Raw genomic sequence first — 13,133 nt, 5'->3', positions numbered from 1 at the left:
AAAACCATAAAGTTCTGTCAAAAGATTGGGTAATATATACAAACTATAATATATTAATATACAATACACTAACTACATATTTACGATAGGTACTCGTTTGTGGTTTACGGGTGATGGTTGAAATGTATAACATTAATACACATTATTATTATACGTTCATATATGGGCAATGGACATAAAATATTATATTTTATAAGTGGCGAAACATTTGAATGATAAAAAAAAATAACGTCAAAAACTTGTTTGTGTACAATTATTTGATTTTGAAGCGTCGTTCAGTTACCCATAGCAAATACACACATATACTAACATATATATATATATATATATATATATATATATATATATATCTGTGTATACATTATATACACTTGAACAAGGAATTAGCATAAAATAAAATGTTCGGTTATGTTGTGTTTTTTATTTTTTTTTTTTATCCTTATAGATTATCCTTGGACTATTATACCAGTTTTCCGGAATGTTTATTCAAAAACACATTTATATATTTGTGTGTGTGTGTGTGTGTGTGTAAAGCGATTGGTATATATGCATATAGTATATACACTATACAGGTACTTACAGGGTAGGCCACTGTACAAATTTTCCCGTTTCCCAGCAATGGTGTTTAAAAAAAAACACGAGGGCGCCTGGTCATCTGTGTGCGCGTGTTATTTATGCGTTATCACTTTGTGTGCCATTGTTTTTGTTCTGTATATATATACATAGATATATAGCATTATATTAGGTGTATGATTGCTACCATCGAAAATATATACATATAACTATATAATAAACGTGAAATTGATTACGCTGCAGACGATTCATGCCGTTTGCGCGTGTGAGCACTATAATATCGCGGTTCATAGTAATCCGCACACAATAAATTCTCATATTAAAATTAATAATATAATTTATATTGGTATAGAACATGCGCGTGTATCTATGTAATATTAGATGGGAGCAAAACCGAAACCAGTTTTTGTTTTCGATTCGTTTTTTTTTTCTTACAGAAAGATAACAAAAAAAAAAAAACTAACATCGATATATTTCACAACATACGCGCGGGACGGCGATACATCCGCGAAGATCCAGTTGGGTGGCAAACGTTCGCAAGTACGCGTACACACCCAACTATGTATAGGGTGTCTCGTCGTGTCTGTACTCGTACTGTTCGTCTGTATTAATATTTAAGATATATTACACCCACCAGCTCTCATCTATAATTAAAGACTATAACATCACCCCGTTTGAATACGCTGACTTTTACTACAGTTATGAGTAATAGTAACGATACTCAACTTTTAAAATTATGTTGATTTCGACAATTTTAAATAAACTAACGATTTCAAATACTATTGAGTAGGTATTAAAGAAAAATCCTATTGTAACACTTAAATAACACTATTCATTTTTTATGGAAACTAATGTAATTGAGATGATTTATAAAATGTTATTATATTAAAATACATTATCACGTTGAATGATATGTTTATAGTACCTACATTCATATAATTGTGAATGCATTCAAACCATTCCTTAATTTTCATTTTTTGGAAATATTTTTTAAGATGAAGATGGCTTTTATTTATAAATCGTTTTCGACGCAACCTATTCATTAAGAATACACTAGTGGTTTTAAAATTAAAACCAGTGTTTTAGTGTTCATTATTTTGTCATTGTTTTCAACTTATCATTGCCGTGAATCGCCAAATCATAATTGAACTTTACTACCTCCATAATGTCATTATTGACTAATACGTAAGCGAGCCATATTCATCAGGTATCATAACCAGGATGGTGCGATAACGACTTGTACACACTGATCTCAGTTCCGTTTTGCACGAAAACCGGGGGGGGGGGGGAAAGTGTGCTAAATTAATTGCCTATACAATACTCCTATTTCATCGAATTGTACCACTGATCACATTAATATTGTCTTCGCAATCCATTTCCCAGTGAATACGACGGTGTAACTGCAGATATACGGCAACGCCAACGGTGTTGTTGGGTTTTTTTTTTATTGACCAGCATAACGGACTTTATATAATACAGTACATCCACGCAATGTTGTAAATCACCCTTGGACTTAGTCCTGAGGCCGTTACCGCCAGACCGTTTCCTATAATATTATCTCGGTAATGTGCAACGACACTTATAGCGCGAAACTCAGTGTATATATAATATATCTAGATGTGTGTGTGCGTACTGGGTTAAACTGCAATGTTTACTCGTCTTAATATTTTGTGGATATAAGAAAAACAATCAGTATGGAGCACTCTATTTATAATACTAGGATCGCATGATAATAAATCATTTAATATCTTTATTATTTATTAATTTAAAATACAAAAAAAAAATTATTATAAATTACAATAATATTATGAATATAAATTTAAAGTTATGAAACTATTTTGATGATTGTAATGGAAACTGAAAGACATCTTCAGGAAGGAATGGTTACAATCAATTTTTTTTTGTTTTTTGATCAATTGTATAGTGGAGAGCTCCTTCAGATGAATTAAGTCTTGAGTAAAATTGTTTGAATTTATCTTTGGTTCAAATGTCCAAAAACGATACTCTAGTGTCGTATACAGATGCTTGTTGCGCATGAACCAGGGGGCTTTTAGAGTTATTCTGAGAAATTTATTTTGTTTTGACTGTAGATTTTAAATTTTTTTTTGAGATTTGGTGGACTATAGTGGATATAAGTATAATAAGAGTGATATTATTATTGATGTATATAGTAGTAGTGAGCATTTAACTTGTAGTTTTGAGTTTTAGTTTATTTGTTAGGGTATAATATTTTCATTTTTGTATAGGATTATTATTTTATTTATGTGTATTTTACAGGTTAGTTTTTCATCGAAGAAGACACTGAGGTATTTAATCGAGTGATCTTCAATATTCCAACTCATTGGTTGATTTTTTTATTTGAGCTTAACCTATTTAGGTATTTATATATTAATACATAAAATACACACGGATTCTTCTAAATTTTAACGATATTTTGACAACGTTTACACTTTACACCTTAAATATCTTTTCTTGGCCACCAGAACTACTATTACCACCCCGTACACTTCCTTTGGGTATCGTGGTTCCTGTGCAGTTCACTATATCATCATTTTATATATTATATGCTGTCGATATTATTATATTTATATTTTTTTATTTTATTTTTATTTTTAAACAGTTTAACGAACCGAGATCCTTTATAATATACGCAATTAAACGTGAACATTTAATTTAATAATTTAAATAATACTAATATTGTACTTCTGCGAGTGCAAATATGTATACGTTTTTTCATAATTTCGGTATCGGTGTTTTATTTTTGCTCTTTCCCTCCCTCCACCCGCCTAAAAAATGTCATGATTCACCGCGTCCTAGATTTCATTCGAGATCGCGTTTAAATATATTTCATGTGCTCCGCACCCACGACAGCATCCACCATCCCATATCCATTGTAATTCCTTTCAACTTCTGTGTGTTTACCCGCCCATTCATACACGCGGGTTGTCACTCACTGACGATCCAATTTATATACGTACGATATATTATTATGTACGTGCATACGCGAGTTACACCCCCCGCATGGGTTTCGCTGCAGACAACTCTGATGGCCCGTTTATTTATTACTGTGTTTTATTAGTCAATATAATGTATTACGCTTGCTTTTGGTTTTCATTTATTATTATTATTGTTTTTTTTTTTTTTTTGGTCGCTCAGATAAAAAAAATTATGCTGTGTATCTAAATGTTGTTATTCGAACCGTGCGATATTGCGATCTAATGATATAAGTCGTTTGTGTATGTTCAGAATTGTGAAATTGTCGTTCGCGGATCGGTAATTAGCGAAATTTAAACGTACAAATCGACACAACATCGTATTTTATAATCATTATTTTGTGTGATTATTGTGCGTTTGACCATTCGCGTATAATCGTCATTTATATTCGCAAGTAACAACTGTACAAAACTTCATTATTGTCTCTATTAAGTATGTGATTTTCGCTACAGAATAATAATAATAGTCATCATCTTTGTTTATTATATAGGACAATAAAAACCGATGGAACGTGGATGAGATAGATTTTATTGAACATTTTATATTTCTTATGTAAAAACCATATTATATATTGTGAGGAATACCTAAATCCAATACTAGAAAGTTCTGTACTGACATATTTCTTTAAACGAGATATAACAAGTCTTTGGGAAATACTATATTATTATGTATGGCCGTTGATTAGATAGTAGCAACACAACTAATCTCAGTTTTTACAATATTAAACAGGAGATCTAAAAAATTATTTTGTGTGAAGTAATTCAAGTTAAATACAATTTGACCAAAACGCAAGATGACAGTATTGCTTGTTATCGACGATGTATTAGTATGGTGTGTTCTATAGCTGTACCTATGACATTTCTTTTCTTTCTTATTATAGAAGTTTAGTTGAATTGTTATTATTTACATTTTATGAGCCTTGTGATGATCGACACACTTGAAAGCATTACAGCAGCATTTTAAAATATGAAATTGTTTACATTTTTATAAGAATTTGGAGTTATATATATATATATATATATATATAATACTACCCTATAGTATGCTTAATCTATATGATTTTATGATTCGATATTCATCGCGATTAGCGAGATAACATAATTTTTAATTCTTACTATTCTGCCAATAACGATCCCTATAAAATTAGTATTCGGAAACATCGTCAACAAAATAATGTCTTTATTATTTATTTATTTTTATTTTTATTTTAGTACTAAATATAAGCGACTGGGGTGATTTTGTTTTACATTTTTTTTTCAGAAGTCTTAAGTGGAATATATGACAACAACAATGAAAAAGGTGAGATAATTTGAAAGCATGAGTTTTATCATATAATAATAATATAATATATACTTACATGAATATTAAATAGAAATATATAAATATTCAATGTATTTATAATAATAACGTAAAATAAATTTCAAAACTAACGCGAATATTTCTGCTGGTAGATTTTATCTATGTTTATAATTTCAATCTATTATTAATTTTAGACGTATAAATAATTACCTGAAAAAAACAAATAACTTCGTTTGTATATTTCTATTTTCTATTATCTACTTTATTTATTTTATTAAACATTAGTAAATGTTTTTTTTAATATTTATATATATTTTCTATTTGCATGCAATTTGTTTACAAAGTATGATGATATATTAGTAATAATGATATATCGTTTAAAGGTACTCCGTAAAATATACAAATCCCAAAATACCGAAATTAGGCTTCATATTTTATTTAGACAGAAGGCGCTTTGAATATGCAATACAATGACCCGCTATACGTAATAAATTGTTGTTTAGAAATTTGTATCGGGGACGGCGATATTTTAATATCACAAAACTCTTTAGATTGGGGAATTGTTAAAAAACAATTAAAAAAAATCGTATTTTGAGAACTTTCCCCGTGTGATAATAATTTCTATTCGATGACTTTTCTTGTTAATATACATTTGATGTTAACACTTAATACATTACTGTAATATTGACGGAGTAACGTCGAAACGAAATGAAAAGACAGATCACATTTTATTACGATATCATTGTTTTAAATCAAAAACAATTATCTGGATTGAAATTCCGAGTTATTTCAGTCAAATAGTATCAATATATAATTTAATCAATATCATTCAGGCCAAATAAACTGAAATTTTCGATCAATGTGGTCTTGCGCGAATGGCAATTTATTGTTGTACATGCTTAGGAGCATTGACATTTTGTTAACAACTCGCGTATTTGTTGAATATCGCAACGTCATCTTTAGTATAGGCTATCGACTGTATTTAATAACAATGGTAACAATTACTGAAATGGGTAGATAGGAGTGCCGACAAATTGGTCAAAAATGAATTATATAATTCGTTGTAAATAATTATTCTAATGTTATATTGGATTTATATACAATCAAACGGGATTAACATATTATGGAACATACCGTTATATATATATATATATATTACTCGGATTTATGTACCACTACGATTATACCCCGATTATTACCGCATGAGAGTATAATGTCAAATTCATTATTATTATTATACTTGTAACTATGCAATAAATCATTTAGTATCTGGTCGGGCACGCGAAAACGAGTTACATCTTGATTTACGTCATATTTTCCAGATACGGATTTGTAGGTATATGCGCTATAATAATATATACATTTATTACATTAGGTATACTGTACAATCATAATAATTATTATCAAGGTATGCCTATATAAATACCAATCGCGTGGAGCGTATAATATATTAATATAGAGATATACGCGTATCTAATCGTTGAATGTTAACACGATATAATACTACATTTTATTCGTTTATTATTAATACTATCGCATCCGATGTGATGTATTTATACATAACATATTAAAGCCGTATAAGAATTTTTCTAAAATATATTGATGCTTATCAACATTCCGACTACGTGGGGTACTCGCCGACAATGGAAACCATCGTAAGAAAACATTTTAACGTGTAAACCGTTATTATTAAAATCCATTTTGTCTTTTGGGTATAATACTACTTTTGATATTATACCATTTACGGACATTGTGTTAACTCTAGTTAATCATACTATTTCAGTAGTCCTATAGTCACTCGGGACTAAGGCTTTCAGCCATGACGTATAGTTACTGTAAAAATAATCATTATGACATAATTGGTATAATACTCGTATAATGGTGTCAAAACATACTTTGCTTAAATTATTTTTTTGAAATTATTTCCGATATCGGATGGAACCAAGTCTTCTTTTGAATTCATAAAAATTGTAGGGTTCTGATCTACCTGTACTTTCCAGAACACGTTTTTCTAAAAAAAAATAACAATTTATTTTTATGAAATAAAATAATTTTAATTCATAAAAGTAATCTAGTTACAATATTTCAAAAATGTCAATAGTTCATGTATGAATTAAGTAAAGGTTATTCAAAAAATCAATTTTTTTTCTAGTTAGCCTTACATAATAATATTGCTGTTATTACAGAAAAATAAATATTCACCGCCATCCGGGCGGGTCATAATCACAAATTAATACGATTAAAGCCTATAAAGTATAGGTATATGTGATGGATAAGCGCGGACGTCGCGGAAACATACCTATATAAAAAGGGGACATTTTGTATTGTGAAATGGCCGTACATAAATATTTACGGTCAGTTTGTGTCGGCTATTTCATCGTATTGTCTTATATGTATACATACACACACACATATATATTACCGTGTAGGAGACGCCACGCGTCTTCGGCGGTATAATAAAACACTTTTTTTACAACGACGAGTTGCGAGCGGAAGACGGCTGGTGGGGACATTTATTATGTTGAACGCGTGTGGGAAAAAAAGTAATAATAAATAAATAAAGGACAAAAAAGCAGTTATAATACGCAAAGCTACGTATGTATAGGATACGGACGATGGAGAAAAACAACTGTTTTCCGCAAGATAATTCAACTATATAAACGCGCGCTCGCGTTTGCCGCAAACGCTGTGGCCGGCAGCAGCAGAAGACGACTACGACGATAATAATGCCAAAGAATCGCGCAGGGACGTGCGCGCTGGCCCGACGAGGTCCGACGAGACCGGAACTTCCAGCATCCGACGACGACGACGACGACGACGGCTACTAGAGAGGCAGCTAGCGGATGTAGAGGCATTGTCGCGTGTTTGTGTGTATGTGGGTACCCTATCCTCTTCCATATCTATATGTATGTGTATGTGTTAGTGTATATATATATATGCATATATATATATAACACTACGCGATGACGCCGCCGCCGCCGAGGGGTGTCAAATGGTCAAACTGGCACCGGATACAAGACCTTTTTATACGCCCCATCCGGTCGGCGTCGTCGTCGGTTCCGGCCGGCCGGCCAGGCAGAGCCGTCCTCCCGGTTGCGACGTATATAATACAAGTGAGAGAGTGTGGGTGTACATCACCCGTGCGACTTGTATATATATACTTGAAAACTTACTTTTATGGACTTTTGCTGTCGTTGTCGTTGATGTCGGTTTTTTTCCTGTCGTGTTTTTGTTGGTTTTATCCTCACTGCAGTCGTCTGCGAATATTGCCCCCCCCCTCCTCGCAAAAACTAACGGACCACGGTGAATTTTTATTTTCCTCTTATAGTTTTTGATCATCTTTGTGTGGGAGAGTACACTCACAATTTCGATCTTAATTGTTATGCTCAATATGTCATTATAGGTATTGATAAGTACCTAAACTATGGTTTCAGGCCTACAAGTAAATCGTCCTATGATAATCAAATAACCTAGGTGGTGGCTTGGCCTCAACATTTTATAATACTTTAAGAACACGCATTATACTTATATTATTATATTTTATTAGGACTTAATCACAGTCTATCGTGCATTTTATTCTAGTTTTGGATTGTACCTTTCATAAATCATCCTACTATACCATTCAATAGAGCTGTTAACTGTATTAACAAATATTGAAATATGTTCTCCTTTCTCCACTTGTAATGTAGTTTTCTTTTCGTCAATTCCTTAAATTCTCTAATTTAAACTCTTCTAAATCACAGACCGTATTAAAACAATATATTATATTAATCAATTTCTTATTTAACCTAGTAGTTGAAACGCCTGTGATAATTAATGTTAAAATTTCATAAAATATATAATATATATATATATATATATATTGGTATATAATTTATAAGACGCGTCCATCCCCAATCACTATATTTCACAGCTTATTATTCGAAGTTGATAAAAAAAAGTATATTCGTTTTTCTCAGTATACATGCAATAAAAGAATTCAAAAACGGCTTCTATCAAAATAGATTTCAATATGGATGGTATATTAAATTATACTGCAGTAGTTTTATGTACGGCGATACGGCACATCAAACGACAAGCATTACTTTCGGTACGGTTTACTGCGTCGGATTTCAAGAGAATGTGGTACAAAAATATATATTTATAGCCAACATCGATGGAGCGCTAACCATATATCAACCGCATATATATTATACTCCATCGACGGCTAACTCACACCGGCTAATAAACACTAAATGTGTGGTGTTTTTGATTTTTGTAGAATTGTTGTGTTGATTGTCTGTCCCATGTACTTATTGTATTCGTTGTATTGCATTGATAATACATTTGTTGTTCCGTATTCGGGACACCCAATGGATACATGTATTTGAAATGAAAATAAAACAATTTCGGAACAGCTTCTATACGATTTTGAAGCGGAAAGTTTGATTTTATTCCACAACTCGCGTAGCATATATTATATCAGAATTATTATCACGAGCAAATATTAATGATTCTAGTATTCCATGATTCACGGATGAATTAATGTGTCGTACATCCCCTCTCAAGCTTTTTTGTCTATTAGTTTATCATGATTTATTGTTATAATTAATTTTTGAAATATTTTTAATTTCTCATAGTATAAGTTTAGTTGAAATATATGATAAAATATTAAAAGCATGTTTACCATTATTCTCCGCGATTTACGACAATATGTTGCTCTAATAACTTATTAGTAATAACTACGTATAATATTCAAATTTATCTTATACACGACTAATTATGTATTATTATAATTAACTTTAGGGTTTACTCCTTCCCGTTATTTATAGCTTTATTTAACATAGCAAGTTTTACATTCAGCATAATCTAATGTATTAGTATTCTAGACATAAAATGTATTGTTTGATACTTTAGAAAGATACAACATAATATGCGCTAAAGACATTCTCTTATAAAACATATTCATAAATATAATTATATATTATATTATATTTTATTACAAGCAATTTAGAACTATTGTGTGGAAAAAATAAGTTTAAACCTTTAGTTTTTGATCCCTTTTTATTTTTGATTTTATTAACAGAAGCATTAAATATTTAAATGTTAAAAATTGTTTAATAATTGGAAAAAGAGTAATATATTATTCATTATTTTATATTTGCGCGCGTTTATATTTATGTGTTTGCCGTTTAATTAGAAACGTAAAAACCAATAAATGAAGATCCTATTTATAAAGAATAATGGTAACTGTTCAAAAATAGTTTACAAAAGTTCCTGTCTCCATTCCAATTGAAATAATTATTATTAGTAAACAAGATTTGTCCCCTTACAGCTTACGCTCCAGTTAGTTGAGTGTATATACGAAGGTGGTATATGATGCGTGCAGAGGTTTGAGGGGCACGCGAGTGATGATACTTAACCTCATTTTGCTTGCATGATTTCGACATTCCGTTTATTTATGTATTGGAACACTTGAAAAGGAAAACCACTTGTATACTTTCATTGTTTGTTAAGTTTTAGAATTTTGGTACTAATAATTTTATTCGAGTAATTCACAAAATAAATATATATATATATATATGATAATTTATAAAAGAAAAATGTTGATAAATTTTTATTAATGAAATATTAGTGTATTAGTATATTTTATACATTATTACACAGATTTAAGTGCCGTGGTGGAATCATTTTCTTATTATCAAAGATTTAAACTCGTTTTACGTTTAACATTAATTTTAATTATCATTTATACATAGTAAAAAATACTAAAAATATAATAATAATGAATTTAACATGAAACACAATCAGCAGACTCATTAATTCACGTAAAATTTAACGTATTAATACAATAGCATAAATAATAGACAAGCTCTGATCTTATATACATTATACGTTTGTGCCAAAGCTCAGGTACTATATTATTATATAATAATATAATATGTATGTATAAACTTGTATGTGATTTATCGCTTATTGTTATACACATAATTTATTGTAAGTAATTATTAATTATTTGGTATTACATGTAGTGATATCAAAGAATATAATATAATGTCTGTATATACCAACAAATTGTCGACAGCTTTTAAGATCGTGTTGCTTGTAAAAATCTGAAAATTTCCGTTTTTATATTATATAATAAAGTGACGTCAGTGCAGTTCAAAAAGGTCGTATCTCACAATAATACAATAATGGTTTGTTGAATATAAACGATGCTGAAAAAGGCTAAAAAATAAAACTCCTAGCAAGCGCATAGTAAACGCCGGATCTGCCGATGGTATTTCCGATCTTCTCCCTATTCGATATTTTGTCTAACATATACATTATACATACATTAAATTGTTCTTCTGGTCGATTCGCCCTCTCTAGCGCGTCTAAAAACATCTTTATACATATGTCGTACGAACTACCCACTGATTTGACTTTTTTTTTTATGTGTAAAAATAATATTATAATATACTGATGAATCGTAAGATGCTAAAAACTAAAAGTAATTATTATAACTTATGATGTAGGTACATAGTAACATAAATATTATTTTTGTGGTTTTGAAAACAATAGTCGATGGGAATTGGTTCTATCAGGAAAAAAATATTTACATAAAAAATAAAAATAAAACAAATCTAATGTAATAGTAACACGCGTATCAAGTTCAAAATCTAAAACAGAAAACGATAATACTCCTATAAATAATATAATGAAAAATATTACAGTATTTTTTGGTATGCCCGCCAAATTGATTAATTGCAAAGATCTATCTCTAAGTATGTGACACGGCGTACAGTATCAACTAATTATGTTTTGGAAATTTTTCACGCCGATGGAAGTCCTCTCCTCGTTACACACACTTAGGATATACGAAGAATACGCCTTTGTATATTGGCCACACATAATGAAAAAAAAAAACGGACATATTTTTTTCTTTTTACCGAATCTTTTTCATTACTTAGCATGACGGAAAATTTACGACCCATGAATGTGGTACATATACGCCGCGTTGATATTGTAATATGACTTTTCTTTACGTAAATTCATTTTTTTCACCCTCTCTTTCCTTTTTCTCTGCATGCGATCTATACATAATATGTGTATTATATGTGTATACGTGCAGCGCGACATTCGCTAATTGAAGGAAAAGTTTTCGAATTTAAAACGTGATTTGTGTGAACTCGTACACATAATAGGTACCTATATATGCGAACGAGGGTCCTCAGTATCGGTAATATCGACAATATAATAATATCGCCGCCACTAAAAAAAATACGCGTGGCATGTGATATACTGGTATACATGCGTTTTCTCTTATTAGCTGCACCGCGTAGGCCGTCGGTTTAACGGGTTTTTTCTTTTCTTTTCCCCCTCACTCTTTCTTTCGTCGGGGTTTCATTTAATGTTTTTTATTACGACGACGGTCTCCTCTGGTGCTAACTTAGCGGTGGCATAAACAATCTCTGCGGAGTAAGAGAGAAAAAGTCGATACCATGAATCACAGCAGCGGCGCCGTCGGGGAGCTGCTGCAGCTGCAGCGGGAGATTGAAAAAACGGCCATATACACCACGTGTGTGTTTTACAGTTATTATTATTATTATTACTATTATTGTTTTTGTTGTCAGTTGGACGAATAATTATCGTACCGCGCCGACTTACATAAATGTCCTACGAACGCGACGATTTCGAGTTATTAAAATATATTTATGATATTATGCGTGTTTCACGATAATGTATGGTATATATTATATGCATTATATTTTCCTGGGATCGTCTCGCGTGAAAACCACCGCGACTTACCCGCGATTTTAATCTGTAAATTATTGTGTACGTGCTAGTCATCGCGGAAGATATGGCTAAATTTTCCATATGAGTTCCGTTTCCGAACGAACGAACATTTAAATATACATTATATAGTGTACTGGGCCACGCGGGTGCGTATATACATATATATTATCCACGCATGGAATATAAGCGACGTGTTGGTATATAACATAATAATATATAGAGTGAGAAGCGATTCTCGCGCATTGTTTGACGTCGCGCCCTTTATTTTTTTTTTTTACACGCTCGCGCATATAAATGCATTTCTTTTACAGCCCAAGACGAGCGCACAACGGTATACCTATATTTATATCATATGTTATGTGCTTGGATATGTGTAAATAGGATACGACGATCGGCCGACGACGACGACACGCTTATAATATGCGTATAAGAAAAACCCTATAATTCATTCAATGCTCTCTATATCGATTCGCACGCGCAAACAACACTGCTGCACGAGCGCAATTTTA

The 13,133-nt window shown here is 31.2% G+C and overlaps 1 protein-coding gene across 6 annotated transcripts in view; it reads left to right on the top strand.

Moving 5' to 3' along the window:
* LOC113555943 (nuclear factor 1 X-type) overlaps positions 1 to 13,133 on the top strand; it is a 142,827-nt gene that overhangs the window by 98,314 nt on the left and 31,380 nt on the right. For 4 of the 6 annotated variants that reach the window (XM_026960580.2, XM_026960583.2, XM_026960581.1 and 1 more), the window contains exon 5: positions 4,828 to 4,866. The exons of the other annotated variants lie outside the window; for them this stretch is intronic. In XM_026960580.2, coding sequence (XP_026816381.1) covers positions 4,828 to 4,866 — 39 coding nt within the window. The remainder of the gene's footprint in view (positions 1 to 4,827; positions 4,867 to 13,133) is intronic. 6 annotated transcript variants of the gene reach the window in all.

Source organism: Rhopalosiphum maidis, chromosome 3 (assembly GCF_003676215.2).
Source record: "Rhopalosiphum maidis isolate BTI-1 chromosome 3, ASM367621v3, whole genome shotgun sequence".
NCBI lineage: Eukaryota > Metazoa > Arthropoda > Insecta > Hemiptera > Aphididae > Rhopalosiphum > Rhopalosiphum maidis.
Note: the sequence above shows the minus strand (reverse complement) of the source record. Positions and strands in the feature narration are given on the sequence as shown.